We start from the raw sequence: 23,461 nt of genomic DNA, 5'->3' as shown, positions 1-23,461 counted from the left end.
TCCTCAACTATAAAATAAGCACAATGATAGCATTCATTCATTAATTTCTTCATATAATTATTGATCATCTATTATGCATAAAATTTACAGGATTATAGTGAGGATTATGCATGAGAAGTGCTTGTCAAAGTGTCAGGGACGTGGTTAGAACTCAATAAAGGTTTTAACACCGTTATTATAATTAGTGGTAATATTTTGTCAACATGGTATAGGTGAGGTAGATGAACCAACCTGTGATTCAGTCTGAGACACATCCAGTAGACCAGAGGAATGGATATAGTTAATGGTCTACATTAACTGTGGGGACATTTTCCAGGCTGAAAAGATTCTGCATTTGGGGAAGGAGAAACTTTGAATACAGCCAAGCAACAATCAGAATGTCAGCTTTCAACCAGGCATGGTGGCTCATGCCTGTAATTCTAGCACCTTGGGAGCCTAAGATGGGAGGATCGTTTGATGCCAGGAATTTGGACCAGTCTGAGCAATATAGTGAGACCCTGTCTCTAGAAAAAAAAATTAGCCAGGCGAGGTGGCGTGTGCCTGTAGTCCCAGCTACTCAGGGGGCTGAGGTGGGAGGATCACCTGAGTCTAGGTGTTTGAGACTACAGTAAACTATGATCATGCCACTGCACTCCAGCATGGGTGACAGAGCGAGACCCTGTCTCTAAAACCAACCAACCAACTTCAGCTTTCATCCCAGATAGGAGGCACTCAATCTATGGGCAGGGCAGTGGGGAAGGGGCTCCACACTTACCACATGGACACGAGGTTCTACACCATGGGCCTGTTATTAGGTGTCTATTGGTATTATGAGCTACACTGTGGCCCCCGCATCTCCAAATTCATGTGTTAAAACCATAAGGCCTCACACCTCAGAAAGTGACTGAATTTGGAGAAAAGGCCCTTAAAGAGGTGATTAAGTTAAATGAGGCTGGTAGGGTGGGCCCTATCTGATCTGACTGGTGTCCCTACAGGAAGAGGAAATTTGGACACACAGGGAGACACCAGAGTTGTATGTGCACAGAGGAAAGACCATATGAAGATGCAGTGAGACAGAAGCCATCTGTAAGCCAAGGAGAGAGGCTTTGGGAGAAACCAAACCTGCTGACATCCTGATCTTGAACTTCTGGCCTCCAGGATTGTGAGGAAATACCTTTCCATCATTCAAGCCACCACACCATGGCATTTTGTTATGGTAGCCCTAGAAATGAATACAGCCATTGGGCTGGGATATGAGGGACAGGTAGAAAAATGGTGGGGGGTGCAGAAATCAAAAGAGAACTCTGGGACTAGGAGCTAGGGTCCTCGGGGACAGGAAGAGGTGTGATACAGGGAGCATAAGGTCTCAGATCTGACTGGCAGCAAAGATTGCTCAGGAGCGCCCTTTAGGGTGTGCAACATGAGTAGATGTTGGGTCTCAAAAGTGGTTGTTTGGGAAGTAGGGCCTGGTGAGTCTTCATATGGGGAATGTTTTGATAAACTTGTCTATGAGAGGCTGGGAAATGCAGGGGCTCAAGAGATGATGTGTTGGTGGTGGTGGGAGTCGGTCATGGAGGGCTATCAGGGATTTAATTGGTTATAGCATTAGGCTAAACATAATTTGGTTTATTGTAGGGGTCGTGATTTTTCTTTGGGTCAAAATATGATGTTTATGCCATGCAGGGTGTTCAGTGTGTGTGCATGTGTACGTCTGTGTATAAAATTGTATGGGAACTAGGAATGTATTTTAGTTAAGTTCACTTGGGTCTTAAAGTTATCTGACTGGTTAGGGCATTTACTCATATTTTTATGTTGCCTGCACTTCTCAATAGACCATTCTTATAGAGTCTGATGCAATCGGAAAATTTAAAAATAAGAACAAAATTCATTTCATGATTATTATGTTTCATAAATTAAATATTAAGTGAAACTGGTTTACCCAGTAATGATTTGAAAATTTACCCAGTAATGATTTGTTTTGGGTTTATATTATTGGCTTAATGTTTTTGATGCATTTTTGTATTTTGTGTAGTCCTTTATTTACTTATTTTAATCCCCAAGTCAGCCTTCCTAGTGTTCAGGCATATTATGAAGCAGATTAGAAGGTCATGCAGAAAGAATTCATATGTACACTGGAAGATAATGTTATGGCCAGTAGGGGGCATCAAGTAATTGTCATAAGTACAGGCTTTGATGAAAAAATACTTGCATTTTAATTGCCAAAGCATCTGTTCTAAAATAATTCCAAGATGTAAATGTATATTTAAAGCATCATGTTTACATTACTGAGTGATAATTTGGTCCCGATCAGTATAGATATACCTTAATTATACATTTTAAATAAGAGTGGATCTTATTTATATCAAAATGGTAATTGCTGAATTTTGACACTCAGGAAAAATATAAAGGGTGAAATTTCAAAATAAATAGTATGATTTCGGCTTCTGAAATACTGTTTGTATATATAGCCCCTTGGTGCCTCTGTTTCCTCATCTCATAAATGTGGGAATTGAATATACGCTCTCCAAGGTCTAGTTTCAGTATAATATGACAATAATTTTTAATTTGTTTTTCTGGGAACAGCACTGAAAACAGGAGGATTTAGATGCATCATGTATCAAACACTGGAGGGCTCTGAGATCAAATCAGAACTTGGATTAAAAGTGCTGGGCAGTTTCCGGATAGACATCAAATGTCTGACTTCTTAGCATTATTTATCAAATTAGAATCCTTGTAATATCATTGCATTATCTTAGGCAATTTTAAAGATTTTCTGACTTTAATTCCCATCCCCTTCAATCTCTTTTTCTGTCTTTCTATTTTGCTCTCTGGCTTTATAGTTAATGAAAGCACTTTTTGAGTATTACATAATTTAACTCTCACAACAATCTGGGAAGTATTTTTACCCGTATTTTATAGATGAAGAAACTTTCCTGATACCATTCAGCTAATAATTTTGGAATTGAAATTTAAACATAGGTTGTCTTAACAGCATATTCAGCATTCTTTTCAGTCTACCAGAGTGTCTCAAGTTAATTTCAAATATATTACTTGAGAGAAGTAACCTAGTAAACTATGATTATTATTGCATATATATTCAAGAATCATAAGAGTTAGTGCTGGAATTAACTGTTCTGATTTCTCATTAGCAAAAATGCTATGGCTTCCTCTGTATCTCCAACTCTGATTTTATCTTCTGTCTCTGTGTTGGTCTCGTTAGCTTTGGTGCCTTCAAATAGAGAATATGGCCACTGGCAGCTCTGGGCTCCCATTTTAATAATTCTTAGGCACCATCCATAATCCCAGGAAAGGACCCGGATTGACCAGACCTTGGTGACGTGCCCACTCCTTGCTGGGAGTGGCATTCTGTGATGGAAAGCCTCCTTGGAGCCATATGAAATGGGGATGGGGGGAAATTTCCTAAGCTGTTGTCGGAGCTGTTTCCAAAGGAAGAAAATGTTTTCTGAGCATGGGCTATTGGTCCAGTGTGGGTGCTACAGAGGTCTGTGGGCAGCTGGGAGCAACAGGAGGACCCTGGTGTCTGATGGTTATCAGAAGCGTAAAGAGCACAGAAAACAAATTTCACTTATTTAATTCCTTTACTGGCCTCCAGTCCTGGCTGAATGCAAGCAAGAACAAGTGTAGGAAAGGCCCAAAGAGTATAACCGTGTTAAGGGTTGAACTTCAGAAATACCCTGTAAGGTAGTTTTTGATTGTCAATATAACAAGAGCCAAGGAAAGCAAAACTATGATTCCTGGCTTTTCTTGATAGTGTAGGGCCCATCCTCAAAATGAGGAGGTGTGATGTGCCTCCTCACCTGGGATGACTCTCTGTATTGAGGCTTTTATCAGGACACATAGGCCTGAAAATTCTAGCTTCCTGAAGGGCAACAAGGTGTAAAGCTCACAGAATATAGTCAGGTGGAACTCTGGAAGCTAGGTGAGCCATTTTTCAGATGCTGACTTAGGTGCACATTTAAATATCTTGTGTTAATGGTATAGACCCACATCCTGAAATTTAAGCACACATTTTAGATTATATTGTATTAAATGCAAAGTAAAGAACATTTTGTTGGGAAAGGGTCTTTTATTGATGTTTCTTTATTGCTTGTTTTATGTTTTTGTGTCTTGCTGTTGCAGCTGTTAGGACTCTGGATTTGCAGTATCCTATAATTCAGGTGTGGCAGAGGCTAACTAAATAAACAGGAGCTGATTCCTCTCTTTCCCATTTCCTTTCTGCTTCTCTTGGCCTTTTAATTGCTTTAAAAGACAAGGTAGATGGTCTCAGAATCCCAGTCAGCTAAATTCTCCTAGCTCAGGTACTCTCTTTAATCTTGCCTGAAAAGGATGTTTAAGATCCAGAAATTTTATTAGGACAACAAAATAATTAGTTGAAAACATATGAACCCATAGGATGAAAGACATTTACAAAATATTTAATTTGAAGCATAAATGCACATAGCAGATTATTTAAACAGTATTATTATAACTTAATTTTAGGTCAGGTATTAAATGCTAATCCCTCTGCACTGGGCTATTGGCAAAATGAGTGATGCAATGAGAACTCTGTCCTGGACCTTGTTTTCTACTTTCATAGCTCCGGTTCTACATGTCTGCTTGAGGTCCCAAATGTGGACACTCATCTCCATTGTCTTTCTGAACCAACTTGCTCAAAGGTCAGTTGGATTTTCTGCTGTAGTTCCATCAGAGTCCTGCAAGTATGCCTGTATTTGCTTGTTCATTCTTTCTCTGTTCTTAATTGCTATTGCTGAAATCATGATATGCAGGAAATGCAGATTTCATTCTCCTGCCAATTTCTCTTCAAATGACTTTGAGTGACAATGACTAACACTGGGTTATGGGAATCTATGCCATTCAACGTGTGGTCCCTAGACTAGAAACATCAATGTTACCTGGGGATTTTTAGAAATGCGCTCTCTCAGGTACTACTCTAGACCATAAAGGAAATACTTCCCTTTACTGCACTTTAACACACTGTATTGAAAATGCTACTTAAATTGCTTCTCACTTTCATTACAGTGAAATCTCAGTCAGGGAAGGAATCTCAATTGTCTAGTTCACCACTAGATATCTAGGACCTAGCATAATTCCTGGCACATAGTAGGTGCTCAGTAAATACTTGTCGAATGATAAATGAATGCATATCTGCTGGTGTGAGGGATGTTTGCTTAACCATATTGTTAAGTAACCAATGTGTTTAGAAAGACTCAATGAAAGAGTAGTGCTAACAGTGGAGAAAATGAGGTATGTAATTAACACTTCTGATTATATTGTTATTTCACAGAAAGATTTTCTGCCCAGTTGACTATGATTAAGCAAGGATGGACAATCTGCAAAGCAGAAAAAGAATTCATCCATTTGGCAATAGTGACTTGCTCTGTTCTACTATATTATCAAATTGTGTGATTTATGTTCTGCTTCTGAAATTACTACATGGTCCTTTTTGCAATCTGAAACTTTGCTGTCTTTCAATTTAAAGAGTTTATCTTCTAGTTAAATCTACTTGTCTTTCATCCTTCAATTTTATTTCTGAACTCTCTCTAGCATCTCCCCGCCTTCCCCCTTCCCTCACTTTCTTCTTCTTCTTTAATATAGATTCCCCCTTATTTCTCATTGGCTTTTTCCAATACCTGTTTATCTGGTCTTCATTCTTCCATCTTCTGTCTTTCATTCAAGAATGCTTTCAAAACTGCAGGCCTGATCTTGTTCTCCTTTGGTTAAAAAACCTTAGGTGTCTTTCTGCTGTCTGCAGGATAAGATCTATTGTCCTTAGCAAGGCATTTGAGGTCCTTCATGGACACTCCTCCCTGCCAGCCTCTTCTCCTGCCATTGCTCTTTTTACCCCATACTCTGGCCACCACTGGCCACTTTTCATTCCCTGAACACCATTTATATCTCAGCATCTACATGCCTTTGTTCATGCTGTTTATCTGAATAAATTGTCAGCCTAGCAAACTCATATCATGTTCCAGCTTAAAATGTGATTATTCTAGGCTCCTTTTTCCTATGTCTCACAGAAATTTTTATTTACGCTTCTGTGCTCACATAATGCATTGTACATATCTCTATTATAAAATGTGTCACACTCTACTGCAATCACTTATTTACTCGGCTTTCTCTTCCAACAGACCATATGTTCCTTAAGGGCTGGGGCTATGCCTATTGACAACACAATGTGTTGCAAAGCTTTACACACAGAGTTAACAAATGTTTGTTGATTGAAATTTATCTTCAAATTATTCTCTAGTAGACTGAATCCTCTCCTCCTCCCACTGGATTTTAGTAATTTTTCTTGGTTATTTCTTTTCAGAAAAGACTTCCCTAACTAGAAATATGTCCATTTTATTTGCTGGAGTATATTCAGATCTGTAACATATAGAGCTATAGCATATAACATCTATTTATAAGATAAGAGGAGGTGATTCTGTCCCCTAGGATGGCTGTGACTGGGCTAAGCCTGGCTGAGCACATGGTGGTGGTTATTATCATGACTGTGCTCTCCAAATCCCTTGAAAAACCCCGAGAGGATGCTAATAGGGCTGGTGAAGCCTGGTCCACAAACGTTGTTCAGATCCTGTAAGTACTTTCATCTCTCTGCCCACTACCTCTCCCATCCTTCTTTCACTGCTCTTACTCTCAAGGCCAAAACTTAAGAAAAGTCAGTTGTTCCTTACATCACTTCATCCTAGGAACCAAAGCAAAAATAACAAAAAAAGTAAAGCAGCAACAACAAATAATAATAAATAGAATTGAAATACAGGTAGTAAAAAGTAAATGGAGGAATTTAATTTCATGGAGGGAACTGAAGTGTATCAGGGAGTAACAGAAACTCTGTACATTTCCACAATGGAAAGGTCAATAGAAATGAAAATCATGACTTGAATCTTGCCCAGTTGCACTTATTGTTCTGGTTTATTGTAATGGTAACTGTTGCGATAAGAGTAAAAGGAATCTCTGGACTACTCTTACAGTTAAACCTTAAGGATCTGGGAATAGTTTGGGACCTGGAAGGCTGTTTGGTGTTGGAAGAGGCATCTCTAGGGGATAAATGAAATTGTTAGTTTCTCAGCAGCAGGAATTAACTGAGTTCATTCTTGTCCTGTGCATTGAATGTGAGTAAGCTGGGGTTTTATTCAGCCTCTGTTTGCTTATCTTTCTCCTTCTGATCCATTGACAGTAGTATGTCCTTTGTATATTTTTAGTTCAAATTCTTGAGAGAGTAAGAATGTCACCATCTCAATGAATCACCTCGTGTTTGGGGGAAGCATTTTTTTTCTTTTTTAAAATTATTGTTATACTTTAAGCTTTTAGGGTACATGTGCACAATGTGCAGGTTCGTTACATATGTATACATGTGCCATGCTGGTGTGCTGCACCCATTAACTCGTCATTTAGCATTAGGTATATCTCCTAATGCTATCCCTCCCCCGTCCCCCCACCCCACAACAGTCCCCAGAGTGTGATGTTCCCCTTCCTGTGTCCATGTGTTCTCATTGTTCAATTCCCACCTATGAGTGAGAACATGCGGTGTTTGGTTTTTTGTCCTTGCGATAGTTTACTGAGAATGATGATTTCCAATTTCATCCATGTCCCTACAAAGGACATGAACTCATCCTTTTTTTATGGCTGCATAGTATTCCATGGTGTATATGTGCCACATTTTCTTAATCCAGTCTATCATTGTTGGACATTTGGGTTGGTTCCAAGTCTTTGCTATTGTGAATAGTGCCGCAATAAACATACGTGTGCATGTGTCTTTATAGAAGTATGATTTATAGTCCTTTGGGTATATACCCAGTAATGGGATGGCTGGGTCAAATGGTATTTCTAGTTCTAGATCCCTGAGGAATCGCCACACTGACTTCCACAACGGTTGAACTAGTTTACAGTCCCACCAACAGTGTAAAAGTGTTCCTATTTCTCCACATCCTTTCCAGCACCTGTTGTTTCCTGACTTTTTAATGATTGCCATTCTAACTGGTGTGAGATGGTGTGTGATTGTGGTTTTGATTTGCATTTCTCTGATGGCCAGTGATGATGAGCATTTTTTCATGTGTGTTTTGGCTGCATAAATGTCTTCTTTTGAGAAATGTGTGTTCATATCCTTTGCCCACTTTTTGATGGGGTTGTTTGTTTTTTTCTTGTAAATTTGTTCGAGTTCATTGTAGATTCTGGATAGTAGCCCTTTGTCAGATGAGTAGGTTGCGAAAATTTTCTCCCGTTTTGTAGGTTGCCTGTTCACTCTGATGGTAGTTTCTTTTGCTGTGCAGAAGCTCTTGAGTTTAATTAGATCCCGTTTGTCAATTTTGGCTTTTGTTGCCATTGCTTTTGGTGTTTTAGACATGAAGTCCTTGCCCATGCCTATGTCCTGAATGGTAATCCCTAGGTTTTCTTCTAGGGTTTTTATGGTTTTAGGTCTAACATTTAAGTCTTTAATCCATCTTGAATTAATTTTTGTATGAGGTGTAAGCAAGGGATCCAGTTTCAGCTTTCTACATATGGCTAGCCAGTTTTCCCAGCACCATTTATTAAATAGGGAATCCTTTCCCCATTGCTTGTTTTTCTCAGGTTTGTCAAAGATCAGATAGTTGTAGATATGCGGCGTTATTTCCGAGGGCTCTGTTCTGTTCCATTGATCTATACCTCTGTTTTGGTACCAGTACCATGCTGTTTTGGTTACTGTAGCCTTGTAGTATAGTTTGAAGTCAGGTAGTGTGATGCCTCCAGCTTTGTTCTTTTGGCTTAGGAATGACTTGGCGATGTGGGCTCTTTTTTGGTTCCGTATGAACTTTAAAGTAGTTTTTTCCAATTCTGTGAAGAAAGTCATTGGTAGCTTGATGGGGATGGCATTTTGTATCAGACCACGTCATAACACATGGCCATCCTTGGGCCGGGTGCTCAACTCCCCCCAACCAATCATCTGCAGGCAGAGAATAAGGGTGGGGGCGGGAGGTGTCACATAGTGCTACACGGTGCTTTGTGCTTAGGAAACCACCTAAGGTTGCTTTTCTCATGGAAGCTGTACCTGATCATCCATTTAGAAGAAGTTTGTGGGCAGGGCAGGCAGTCTATGGAAGATCTTTTCAATATAGAAAACATTTTGTAGACTCTGATTATGATTTATCTTCAGCATGATTATTGAGGCTGATATCTCATATTCTCCTATTACAGTTTGTATAGCATCCAACAAACATACATAGAATAATATGTACATAGTACCTCTGATATTATGCTTTGATATTACATTCCTAATTGCACTCTCCTAACCATTTAGCTGATGACACTTGCCTGTATCAAACCGATCTTTGCTTTCCTTACTGAGGTTGAGGATACTGTTTTTGGTTCTGTGTGTGTGTGTGTGTGTGTGTGTGATTCGAATGGGAAGTTAGGTCTTAGTTTTTATTAGTAAAAAAGTGATAAATGAGAAGTAATCAGGTAAAGCTATCAGGTAAAAACCTGCATGCTGCCTCAACATTTTTATAGTATTTGCCAAAACAATTTACATTTTTATTGTTATTATTGTTCTCTATAAAACACCTCTCCCACCCTCCAAAGTACAAGAAGAAAGGATGGCTAAATGTTCAGCTTGCAGCCTCAGCTTTTTCATATGACTACTTCATACCTCTGAATGCATATTTATTAGCATCTTTCTTACTTACCTAAATACTTTTGCTAGATTGCCAAATTGTTCTCCTTTGTTATCCAACTTCCAGCTCAGGCTTGATTTTTTAACTGAGCAACTGATTTATTCATTTGCCAATCTCTTATTGAGTGTTTACGAACTGGAAACACTTGAGGTTACTAGTCTGCTTATTATTAGACTGCATACAAGTCTAAATTTTTCTCAGTTATCTGTTTCCAACATCTTTCTTTTGGATGTCTTCATATATTGGCTTTCTTGGGTCTTTACTTGATGTATGATTGTTGGATACTAGACAAATTGGAAAAATATGATAGCCCATATGACCTTATTTCTTGTATCCAAAAATACAGGAATATGTATTCCTGCTTATAGATATTCTTTATATATTTTCTTTGAACAACCATCCCTTCTCTATTCTCCAGAGTTTCCAGTATCATTTTCATTTTCCCCAAGATTCGTATGTGCAAAATGTTCTCCTATGCCTCCTTTCCCTCCCACCCTCTTATAATTCTGTCTAAAATACCATTTTATACAGAAAATAAATATAATCAGCTTTCTACAAATCTGTTCTTAAGATCTGGGTCTCATGGTTTTCCACTTGGATCATCTGCTGCCCCATCCCCACTTTTTTTTTCTCCTCACAGAGATCCCAGTGCCTAGTATGATGCTAAAGTCATAGCACAGGCTAAATTAACATTTTAAACAACAAACCACAATTGATATTATTAATATATTCTGACCTCCGCTCTTTCCGTTGCTATGTTCTCTCTTGCTTCATATTATTGCTTTTATTCCTATTTTTCTTTTTCAATTAAAAAATTTCACAATCTACTTAAACTTATAGCAGGTGCTCAATGTGTTTTGATTACCTAAAATTCTGCTGATGCCATCTCTTAGCCCCTCCCTTTGCTGTTTCTTTCCTATCATTATCATTGTCCTGGATACTCCCTTTCCTTAAAAAAATTTTAGGTATTTGACAATTCCACTTCCATATGAGAAAGTGCCCTCCTTACCCATTACATAGTTCTCCTTCTAAATTTATTTATTTCCTTCCTTCCTTCCTCCCTCCCTTCCCCCTCCCTCCCCCACTTCCTTCCTTCCTTCCTCCCTCCCTCCCCCTCCCTCCCCCACTTCCTTCCTTCATTCCTTCCTTCCTTCCTCCTCCCTCCCCTCCCCTCCCTCCCTCCCTCCCTACCTTCCTTCCTTCCCCTTCTTTTTTTTGGCAGAGTCTCACTCCTTCACCCATACTGGAGTGTAGTGGTGCAGTCTCGGATCACTGCAACCTCTGCCTCTCGGGTTCAAGTGATTCTCCTGCCTTAGCCTCCCACGTAGCTGGGATTACAGGTGTGCACCACCACAACTGGCTAATTTTTGTATTTTTAGTAGAGATGAGGTTTCCCCGTGTTGGCCAAGCTGGTCTTGAACTCCTGTCTTCAGGTGATCTGCCCACCTTGGCCTCCCAAAGTGCTGGGATTATAGGCATGAGCCACTGAGCCCAGCCTCCTTCTAAACTTCTTGAAATCTATAATCAGTGTATCTGTTCCAATTAAGTTCACCCTGTATATATTATATAAATTACATGCCACCATGCTGTGTACTAGGTGCTTCCAGACAGCCAAAAGATGACTTTACTGAAGGAATTTCCCCTCAGAGTGATCTCTATTTATTCTGAAGAAAATAATTTAAAACCATTTTTGTGGTAAGGCTGAAACCCACTGTATATTCTCTAGGGTGTGGTCCTGGAGGATCCCTCTACGGGTACATTGGATATTCTTGAAACCCTAAAATTATCTCCTATGTCCTTGGATAATTTTCGGGTTGGATGTCCTTGGATAATTTTAGGGTCCCAAGAATATCCAGTTTCTCCTTCCTACCATTTGAAATGTCTCCTTTTCTTATGGACCAGTAACTGAGATTCCACCTCAACACCATTACTTGAGGACACGTGAAGTGGATAACATTCTTGCTTTCTCTCCAATTTAAAAGAAGCTCTCCAATGTATAAACTAGTTAAGGTCTGAAGGTTGTCTGTCAATCCTTTTTAATTCTAAATCTGAGGTGGCTTAGGTGAGACTATACTTATAGTCTTTGTAAGGTTTTCCATCAAATAAGGATGTGAGTCAATCTTCTGAAGCGTTAATACCATGCACACACTCCTCCTTGCTGATAGGCATTTTATTGGGCCCCTTTCTTAGTTACTTCACCAATGTCATGGGAAACTCTTTAATCATTGTAGTGTTTTCATTTGCTGGCTTGACCCTCACTTTAATGTTGAGTAAATTCAAATTGGCTTTGAAACTTTGAAACCTTTCATGGCTCTTAATGAAATTTTGTAAGCAACATGTTTACCATACTTCACCTTTAAGTTCTCAAACAACTCCTAGTCAACTTCTAAATTAACATTAGACTTCTGAGCATCCCATATTGATGCTGATACTCCTGAATTTCTCAGCAGGTGGTGATATTGGTATTTTGGGTGGGACAATCCTTTATTGAGTGGGACTGATTTATCTACTGCAGGGTTTAGACTTACTGAATGCTACCACAAAAATGCCATTATATTCTCTATGGAGACAACTGAAATGTCTACGCACATTCCCAAACTCCCTTTAAAACTACTGTGTGGTGTTCAGACACTTTTATATCTCTAACCACTTTTCCTTCTTTTCTCCTTAATTATAGTCCATACTTTAGGCACAGAGGTCTTCACCTGTTACGTGTGGCCGTCCTTGAAAACTGAGCAAGATTTGATCCCATTCTCATATACGATGGTTGTCATTTTCTCAGCACTTTTACTTAAAAAATTATCTTTATTTGTATTCTTGTCATAGTCATATGCTTCTTTTTCTATATACTAATTTTTCGAATGCTATCACTGCTTTTGCAAATGCTGTGCATAATGGAGTTAAAAGTTGTGTGTAGAAGACCTTAAAAACTAAGCAAAGGCAACACACACACATTAGTAGACCAAGACCAGTGTGATGGTTGAAACTAAAATGTATTGTGCTGGAAGCCATGCAATTGCTGGAACTTGTTTAGGAACTTACCTCATATGTAATTATCAGAGTTTGAAAACTGAAGTCCAAAAGTATAGGAGGCCTGTAGTGTTACCCAAAGCAGACCATGGTAGCAATGCTGATGGGGGTTCTTAATGCCATCTGTTGTAACTAAAGGACCTGTCAGCTCTACCAGGGAGGGATTTATATTCAAGAATTCTTTCACCAAGAATAGAAAGCTAAGAAGTCCTAATTTCTAATGGAGGCAATCAAAATGCCATCCCTAGGGTTTACTTTTAGCATACTAATGTTTGCATGAGAAACACTGATCTTATTAAAAGGTACTATTACTTCATTCAAGTTTTAATTTACAGGGGACAATAGTAGTCAATGGCAGCTGGCACTATTGGCTCAATAAACAAAGCAAACAATAGATTATTTTTCAACAGGTTTGGTTTATACCAGGAAATATATGCAACTTCTTTGCTAAGGGCAGAGGCACCTGTGAGATAAATGTATTTAATTAGGACTTACCTAGTAATTAGGAAATGAGTTAATGAAAATAAGCAAGTAAAAATTATTATGTATCTGCTTTTTGCTTTTTATTTACTTAGACTCTTAAAACTTTAAAACTCTTATAATTGCCAAGAATTTTCAAAGATAACATCTGGAGGATGATGGGAAAGCAGTGTGAGTGGCTCATATGCTTTCTAGATATTGTAGTCATAATAAATACTGAATTTTGAGCATAGGCACAATCTTGGTAAAATCACATGTAATTTAGATGCCAACATCCTTGTACATAGATCACCCCTAGCTGGGCAGCCATGTGACTTTCCCAGTAATATTTGAGTTGCTTATACAGAAACCAATATCCCCTTGTGGCAGAGATTATTCTTTGTCCCCTTGTATCGAATCTCCCCTTTTTCCTTTCCCTCTTTTGAGAACAGCTTATCTGGAATCCTAATTAATAAAGAATATTCACTTATATTCAATGAGAAATTTATTTTCTTTCCATATATAAGTTTTTCCCAGAATTTTTCGAAACAAACCTGGAATGTCAGGGTAAGATTTGGAAAAAAAAAGGTCAGTATTGCACCATGGATTTTGGAAGTTTTGTTTTCTCACTGAGAAAAGATGACACATTTATATTTTCTCCTCCAGGGACTTAATTCCACTCATGTTAACAGATATTGAGTGCTGACTGTGTGTAAAACACGGTATGAGTCCCTAGAGATACAGAGAGGAAACAGACACGGTCCCTGCCTTCAAGGAGCTCACAATCTACTAGGGAAGACAGCACAAATACACAAACAAATGCACTAGAAGATAGGATGCATATAGTATTAGAGATACAAGTGAAGTTATATGGGAGCATAGAGCTGGGAGAGAGGACTTCCATAGGGACAGGGAAGGAAGAAGTATCTCAGGAAGACTTTTTAGAAGAGACTGCATTTGAGCTGCATATGAAGAATTGGTGGAAGAAAGATGTGAAGCCATGGAGGTCAGGTTTCTAAAGCAATGGGATCAAATGTTAGGGGAGTTTAGAAAGCACAGGTAATACTCACATTTTTCTGGAGCATGAAGTAGGTGAAAAGAAGTGGTGAGATATAACTCTGCAAAGATAGTTTGGGGCCACAAAGTAAGAGGCCTTGAATGCTATACTATGGACTATTAATTTATTTTATATTGATAAGGACAGAGTAAAGGATTTTGAACAATTCAATTAAAAATCTACGGTATGATCTAAAATAGTGACTCAAACTTTAGCTTGTATCAGAATCTCCTGGATGGCTTCTTAAAACAGAGATTAATGGGCTCCACTCTTAATTTTTGATTCAGTAGGTCTTGAATGGGGCCCTTGACTTTGGATTTCTAACAAGTTCTCAGGTGCTGCCAGTCTGGAGACACCTCAGTGAGAAACTCACACTGGGAGATGTGTAGGGGCCGAGTTGCAGGTGGGAGAATCCAGGGGCAGGTGGATCAAATAACATTTGATCTAGGGGAGAGGACCAACTTATTGGAGAGCAAGTGGCATAAACACGTTTCTGTAGAGGTAAATGGACAAGACTTCAGGACTATCTGGATGTTGGAGACCTGAGGCAAAGAGAGAGAATTACATTCATCTAATAGGAATGATAAAAAGCATGGTAATTCTGTTATCTGAGACTGAGAAGGTAGAAAGAAGAGAAGGCTTGAGTGTGGGAAAATTATCTTGAGTTCAGTATAGAAGGCTGCGTTTGAGGTACTAAAGAAATATTCATAGGGAGAGGCTCACCAGATGTAACTTATAGGTCTGCAGTTTGAGAAAGAGAAAGATCAGGACTAAAGTCACAAATTTAGGAGCCACAGGCATGAAACTAATTGTTGAAATGGCCGAACATGGGATGGAATATGGAGATATAGGAGGTGATTGCTGAGGACAAAACCACAGGAGGAAGGAAAGGAGACAAAGAATAGACGAGGAGGTAGTTGGAGAACCAGGAGAGCAAAATATCCTGGAAGGTATGGGCTTAAACATGAAAGGGATGGTTAGCTGTTGTAACTGATGAGAAAATGACAGGTAGAGATGCAGAGAAGGGCTACGGGCAAGTCTCCAATGACCTTTGGGAGATAAGTTTGGGGAGAACTAGGGCATACTCAGATGGAAAAGGATAGAAAAGTCAGTGGAAGGTGAGAAGTGGAGGCAGAATGAGTGGATTAATGATTGGAGAAACCCGGGTGAGAGAGTTAAGGGAGAGATGAAGTAGGAGCTTGATGGGGAAGTAGGGCCAGAGGAAGTTGATTTTTGTGTCCAAGGGACTTGAGCAAAGTAATAGGTGAGATTAAAGAGGAGTGAGGAGGAAAAGTGTTGGGATGGGGAGGGAGAAAGGAAGTTGCAGAGGGAGGTTGGGTGTAGGAAGCAAGATTCTAGAAAGGTTGAGAGGGGATAGATTGAAGGACTAAAAACACGGAGGTGGAAAGGAGGCAAATCAATGTCTTCTCCCTACAAAGAAGAGTGAAGAGATGGGGAGAGGCTGTGGATGACAGACTAGGAGCAGAGGTTGAGAACGGTCACCTACTTAGGAGTATGCAAGAATGTACAAACTTTCAGTCCTCCTGCCATCACTCTTGATTTTGTAATGGTGTACTCCTCCATGTGACTAGAGCAATCACTCCTTCTCAGGCCACACCCAGGGCCTCAGGTCCCACATGCAGCCTCCTGGCCTCAGGGTACAGTCTGGCACGGAAGCCACAGGGATTCTGGGAGATGCAATTTCATTCTTATATCCTGATGAGTGGTCTTTGGTGTAAACACAGATTTTCAACTTTTACTTTTTTTCCCCAAGAGCACAACTGGTAATTTTTTTTTTTTTTTGAGACAGGGTCTCACTCTGTTGCCTAGGCTGGAGTGCAGTGGCATGATCTCTTCTCAGTGCAATCTCTGCCTCCCAGGTTCAAGTCATTCTCCTGCCTCAGCCTCCTGAGTAGCTGGGATTACAGGCACGTGCCACCACGCCTGGCTAATTTTTGCATTTTTAGCAGAAATGGGGCCTCACCATGTTGGCCAGGTTGGTCTCGAACTCCTGACCTCAGGTGATGCACCTGCCTTGGCCTCCTGAAGTGCTGGGATTATAGGCGTGAGCCACCACGCCCGGCTGCAACTGGTAATTTAATGAGTAATAGTCTCCAATGAAGTTCTTCAGATAATATATTCTGTCATTTGATCATTGCACCTCATTAAGCTTCTTAAAAAGTTTCCCAAATTTGACATGTACTCCCACCTTTGTCCTGCTACAGTGAAAGTGTATATGGGAGGCTTAGCTGGGATAGATTTTAGAATTGGAGGAGGCCCAATGTGTCTATCAGGTAATATTGCAACACACTGACCAAAGTAGATTTAGATGACTTCTTATTTGCTTTATGTTTTATATTCATAGTAAAAGACATAGAAAAGTGCCAGTGCATTTATTCCAGGTATTTCCATTTTAGAAAAAGAGGAAGTTTATTTAATCATGAACTAAAAAGGACAAGCCAGCTGTACTATTTTTACCTGAAATGAATAGGCTATGTAGTCACAGTGCTACAGCAAACGACTTTAGCTCAGGTCTGCAAGCAGTAGATGACAGCACATCACTTTCTTTTAATTCTTTACGTAGTCATGCAATTCCCACTGGAATATGTATGCAGATAGAGCCATAATCTCAGATTTAATGCCATGGAGGGCATTATCAGGTATTTAATTTATAAGTAATAAGAAATTCTGCAAATAAAGATATTTTTGGCATTCTTTAATTGCAGGGTAACTGAAATGGCTAAAAAAAAAAAAACCCATAAAAAGTATTTACTATTTCATCTTATTATTACTTCTACAAAATTTCTGTTTTTGTATGATAATGTTTATTTGAAATTATGTATCACAGATAAGACCAGAGGTAGAAAACGGCACGCCAAATAACAATCCTCAAACAAAACAGAACAAAACAAACAAACAAACAAGAAAACAAGACCACACATACTTACAAACTCTCCTGAACCAAGTATGTTCAAGAATTAGTAAGTTGCACCCCTTACCCCCATCCACTCATGAGGCTCTGGAAAAATTCGTGCCTTTTAGCTTTTTACAGTCTAAGTATGCTCTCGGCATCTAATGAGCTTTTTAAAAGCCAGCTTAAAGTCTTCATTAAAACTCGTATAGAGCAGCGGGTTGATCAGAGAATTAACATAACCGAGCCACGTCAGAAAGTCAGCCACTTCCGAGGACACGGTGTAGATGCTCAGACCCACAATCAACTCTTTGATGAAAAATGGCAGCCAGGACAAAATGAATGCACCCAGAATCAGCCCCAGGATGCGTGCTGCCTTCCGTTCCCTGGTGCTAGAGATCTGCTGACGTTCTCCTGGGTGATCTAGATCATTGTCGAAGGGGGAGATCCTGATGGAGGCATGGAACTTTTCAAACTCTGTGGTAGGGTCTGAGGTGGAGAAGTCAGACACACAGAAAGTCTGTGTAAGTTTACAACTTGCAAAAGAATTCTGGCTATCTGTGCTTCTGTTGCTTAAGTGTCGACTTGATCCCCTTTTCTGGTAAAGGCTCTTGGCCGCGTGGTAAATTCGGTAATAGAGAATCAGTATCAAAGTCAAGGGGATATAAAACGCACCCAGCGTGGAGTAAATGGTGTAGATAACATGGTCATGCTGGATGGTGCACTGACTAGGGGGAGGGCTTAGGCGGCGGTGGCTCCTCCAGAACAGAGGGGGTACTGAGATGAAAATGGAGATGGTCCAGACGGTGAGGATCATCAGCGCGGCCCTCTTGGCCGTCCTCTTCCTGGCGTATTCAATAGCATTGGTGATGGCCCAGTACCTGTCCAGGGCAATGACACAGAGGTGGAGGATGGAGCAGGTGCAGCAGGTCATGTCCACACTCAGCCACACCTCACAGAGGAAGTACCCAAGCTTCCAGCGATCCATGACAATGTAGATGATGCTCAGGGGCATGACGAGCACTGCCACCAGGAGGTCTGTCACGGCCAGAGAACAGATTAGGTAGTTGGCAGGCTGGTGAAGCTTCTTGGTGGTGCCAATAGCCATGATCACGGCCAAGTTCAGCAACGTGGTGAGGGTGGTGATGACCACCAGAGTCATGCAAATGAGCATCTTCTCAGTGATGGTCTTGGGTCTCACAGCCATGCTGGCTTCTGTGGTACAGTTTGTGATGTTCATGTTTCCCTTGTTTCAGTCTACAATGTGGAGAAGCGTTGGTTATTTTCCTTTGGCTGAAAATTACGTAGCCTCGAAGGTTTCTCACTTGTAAGGAGGCTATAATTTGTTCAGCTACGTGGTCTCTTGTGTTCCATTTTCTGTTGGTAAAGGGAAGGGCCACAGCATTTCTTCTGAGTGAAGATTCCTGGAAAATATTATGCTATTGGTTAATGAATGAGAAAGCCACACTTTTCCTGGAAAACATGAAAATAGTTTGATATTCATAAATTCTTTATAAATTTTAATTTTCTCTTTCCTGTGGAACTTGAGCTCATCTTTACATTATTCCTCAAAGGATACTTTTTTTACTTCAGGGAAGTTTTCAAACTGTTTTTTTTTTTTTTTAAATTATACTTTAAGTTCTGGGATACATGTGCAGAACGTGCAGGTTTGCTACATAGGTATACACGTGCCATGGTGGTCTGCTGCACCCAACAATCAATCATTTATATTAGGTACTTCTTCTAATGCCATCCCTCCCCTAGCTCTCCACCCCTCAACAGGCCCTGGTGTGTCATGTTCCCGGCCCTGTGACCATGTATTCTCATTGTTCAACTCCCACTTGTGAGTGAGAACATGTGGTGTTTGGTTTTCCGTTCCTGTGTTAGTTTGTTGAGAATGATGGTTTCCAGCTTCATCCATGTCCCTGCAAAGGACATGAACTCATCCTGTTTTATGGCTGCATAGTATTCCATGATATATATGTGCCACATTTTCTTTATCTAGTCTATCACTGATGGGCATTTGGGTTGGTTCCAAGTCTTTGCTATTGTGAATAGTGCTGTAATAAACATACGTGTTCATGTATCTTTAAAGTAGAATAATTTAAAATCCTTTGGGTATATACCCAGTAATAGGATTGCTGAGTCAAATGTTATTTCTGGTTCTAGAGCCTTGAGGAATCGCCATACTGTCTTCCACAATGGTTGATCTAATTTACACTTCCATCAACAGTGTAAAAGCATTCCTATTTCTTCACATCCTCTCCAGCATTTGTTGCTTCCTGACTTTTTTTTATTATTATTATATTTTAAGTTCTAGGGTACATGTGCACAACGTGCAGGTTTGTTACATATGTATACATGTGCCGTGTTGGTTTGCTGTACCCTTTAACTCGTCATTTACATTAGGTATTTCTCCTAATGCTATCCCTCCCCGGTCCCCTGACCCCACGACAGGCCCCGGTGTGTGATGTTCCCTGCCCTGTGTCCAAGTGTTCTCATTGTTCACTTCCCACCTATGAGTGAGAACATGTGGTGTCTGGTTTTCTGTCCGTGTGATAGGTTGCTCAGAATGATGGCTTTTTAATGATCACCATTCTAACTGGCGTGAAATGGTATCTCATTGTGGTTTTGATTTGCATTTCTCTAGTGACAGTGATGATGAGCTTTTTTTCATATGTTTGTTGGTTGCATAAATGTTTTCTTTTGAGAAGTGGCTGTTCATACCCTTTGCCCACTTTTTGATGGGGTTGTTTGTTTTTTTCCTGTAAATTTGTTCAAGTCTTTTTGACAAAAACATCACAAAATTTTAAAGGTACTTTGCCACCCCAATTAATTTCTTATTTATATTTATTCTTTTATACATGTTTATATATAAAAAGGCTTTTTTTACATTTGAAAATATATATTCATATTATGTAACATTAAACATTCTGGGGCCATTAAAGAAAAAATTATATTGCTTATAATAAGCAGCTTTCAAATCAGATTTTAAACTTTCACAGTAAATATGCTGGCGTGGTGGCTCACACCTGTAATCCCAGCAGTTTGGAAAGTTAACTGCAATAATCAGAGCTAAAAATGGATACATCCTATGAGGAGTTGATGGAGGACCTTTTTGGGGATTTGTAACTTTAAATTTCCACTTTATTGTGACATAAAAAATATCATGAAGTCCAAGGCCATATTTAAATTGCTTTTCATAAAAATTACAAATAGGAGAGAATTACTCTAAACCAAACTGGTTAGTGTATGCTGCTCCTCATTTCCAAGGATACTCTGCAGCCTCTGCTTTATACCATCCCAGTGAAGGTCAGAGCACCAGGGAGATGAGGTTATAGGGATGATAGATGTTAAGGCCGACTTTGGCATATTATTCTTCAGGGGCTTTGTCCTTTGCAGCAGGTGAAGAGGGACAAGAATCTCTTTCTCATCCAGGAAGAGTTTCCAAAGCACCCAAGCATTATCAAGAAGGAGGACTCAGCTGGCACCTGCTCATCTTAAAAATTATCTTAAAGAGGGTTTTATATTTTGGATCTGGTTCCTCCATTAGAAAACTGACATTTCACTTCATAAGTCCTGATTTACTTTAACCTAAAAACTGTGCCTGAGTCAGCGGTTTTGGAGAGGAAGCTTGGAGTGGTGATTACCCATATGGACTCTGAATGCTGACTCTGCCACTTGTCAGCTGCGGTGTAATCCTAAGCATGTTCTTTAACCTTAGCCTGCTTCAATTTCCTCCTCTTTAAATCAGGAATAATGACATCTTTCTCTAAGGTAAGTAATGTGAAGATCAAATGTGTTAATACACGTAGAAGCTGAGAACAACGCCTAATACATAGTAAGTGCTATGTAAGTGTTTGCGGTCATTTGTTGTATGAATTTTCCCAGTGTTTTTTGCACTGGGTAATGGAGACAAATTTCATCCCACAAACTCTGATATGTAATAAAAGCCTATTAAAAATAAGTCAACTTAATTTTGTTCTTTCTTTTTTTTCTTTCCAACTTTTATTTTCGGTTTTGAGGGTACAAGTGCAGATTTGTTTCATGGGTAAACTGTGTGTCGCAGGGTTTGGTGTACAGCTTATTTCACCACCTAGGTAATAAGCATGGTACCCAAAAGGTAGTTTTCCAAATCTCACCCTCCACTCACCCTCTACCCTCATGTAGGCTCTGGTATCTATTGCTCCCTTCTTTGTGTTCATGTGTTATTCAATATTTAGCTCCCAGTTATAAGTGAGAACATGTGTCAACTTAATTGCTGCCTCTAAGCTTCTCACTTCTCATGCTTGAGACTTTCTCTAACCCCAACCACACCCCCAAGTCTCTGGAGGATTTTTGAGGGCCAAGGCATTGAGGTTTGGTTGGAGAGAGGGGTTTCAGGTGTCGCATGCACAGAGAAAGTCCCTGGTAAGATATTTACTGTCCCCCACTCCTACAGTTCTTTCAGATCCAGACTACTTCCGTAACATGCTTAGGAAATGTCTTAAGGTTGGGAACCCCATGCGTAGCCCCTAAGTCCCTAGCCATACCATGCATGTATCCCTGTTTAAAATATTATAGACTCTCCAAGGCACTTCCAGAACTTCTGGCCCAAGTCTTAGACCCCCAGGATCTTTTCTTTTCCTCCATTTTGGGGGGATAGGTATGTAGACCATTGGAGAAATTCCTTTCTTCCTTCACTTTTTTTTCTAACCCTTTCAGCCACCTATTAAAAGCTCTCTTTTCCTTTTTTACTTATTTACAAATCTTTTATTAACAGATCTCCTATGGGCTTGGCTTTTGAGAACATAAATAGGGATTACTGTCTGATACTTCCGCTTTCTGAAATATCTGTGAGGTAAGGAAGCATAAACCAGGCCACATGCTTGACTGAGGGAAAGGGAAAAAATAGAAAATACTATGCAGCCATACATGTAACATTGCTTGTTGACATATTCCCCTTTCCTAGCATTCTTAGAGTTATCTGAAATATGGGACAAGTATCCTTACCACAAAGTTTTGCTATGACTTTGAATTATCAGAAAATATTATATAACATCTCAACCATTAAAAGTTTAACATGCTGGTGGACCTGGAGCATTCCTGATCAACTCATTTACTTTGCATGTAATCACCATCATTTAGAAAATATTTTCCTGAACTGCTTCGAAGGAACCCAGGGTGTACTTGCCTTTCTCTATTTACTTCCCAGCATTTTCCCAGTCAACCTGTGTAAGTCCTGACTTCTGTCCATTTCTAGACACTTCCAGATACCACTTCCCTCTGATAAGTCATTCCCTCCTGCTGCAAGTTTTCTGTTTTGCACATGGCCTCTAAACTGATCCAGGAAAACTGCCCTCAATTCTGTCAGCTTAGCCACCCTCTCTCCTAGCAGCATTTCCTGGCTCCACATGATGTTCTGGGCTGCAATTGCTTTACCTCTTGCCTACCAAAAATTCAGAGGTCACATAGTAGCTATTGCAAATGGAGTTGAAGCTCTCTAAAGTCAATGTATTAAAAGTTTAAGCATCTTAGACCAATAACTACTTTAAAGAAACCACAGAGAATCAAGAAACATGTTAAACTACCTTATGATTATGCAATCATTGGAATCCAAACTGTAAAAAAATTCATGGGTTAAATCACCCAATTTCTTAAATAAATTGCAGACAAGGAGGGCGATAAGAAGTGTGGCGTATAGACTAAAAGGGACTTAAAAGACACATAAAAATAAAAACAAGCAAACCAAAACTATCATTATCAGGGGTATGTATCTGAGTGATGTAACTTTCAAGGAAGCTTAAACATAAGGAGAATGGTTATTTTTAGAGGGGGAGACACGATTGTGATTGAGACATAGCTTCTGTGTTTTGTCAAGTTATACTTCTTGATCTGGGTAGTGGTTTGCAGGGGTGATCATCTTATAATATTTTAATAAACTATACATTTATTTTAATTTAAGAGGTTTAAAAAGGTGCTCTTAAATGTAAATAATAATTCAGCCTGCAATTCTGTTTCATGTGTTAATCAGCAAGCTGCATTTTATACTCTAAAATTAGTGCCTGTGAACCTAATTATGAAGGACCTCTTGTCTCTAGGAAGAGCCAACACTCACCTTTCCCCACAGAGAATGGCTGCTTTTGGACATTGATGTATATGGCATGCTCAGTTCATTTTTAATTTCACCAATTTAGCTAATCTATTGGTTTTCAATAACTGTTAATTCACCATAAATATTCTTTCGTCTCTTCTTTGATTGTTCTCATTTTGCCCAAATTACTTCCAATTATTTAAAGAAGTCTTCAATATGTACCATGTATCAATTTCTTCTTTTTTTATTATTTCAGGAATGGCACCTTGCCCTCATATTAGTAA

General features: G+C 39.5%; 1 protein-coding gene across 1 annotated transcript in view; it reads right to left on the bottom strand.

The window, feature by feature from the left end:
* Window positions 1-16,999: 16,999 nt before the first annotated feature.
* HTR1E (5-hydroxytryptamine receptor 1E) overlaps window positions 17,000-23,461 on the bottom strand; it is an 87,236-nt gene continuing 80,774 nt past the window's right edge. The window contains exon 2 of the mRNA XM_054493123.2: window positions 17,000-18,528. Within this exon, the coding sequence (XP_054349098.2) occupies window positions 17,247-18,344 (1,098 nt within the window). The 5' untranslated portion in view covers window positions 18,345-18,528 and the 3' untranslated portion in view covers window positions 17,000-17,246. The remainder of the gene's footprint in view (window positions 18,529-23,461) is intronic.

The sequence above is a fragment of the Pongo pygmaeus genome, chromosome 5, assembly GCF_028885625.2.
Source record: "Pongo pygmaeus isolate AG05252 chromosome 5, NHGRI_mPonPyg2-v2.0_pri, whole genome shotgun sequence".
NCBI lineage: Eukaryota > Metazoa > Chordata > Mammalia > Primates > Hominidae > Pongo > Pongo pygmaeus.
Note: the sequence above shows the minus strand (reverse complement) of the source record. Positions and strands in the feature narration are given on the sequence as shown.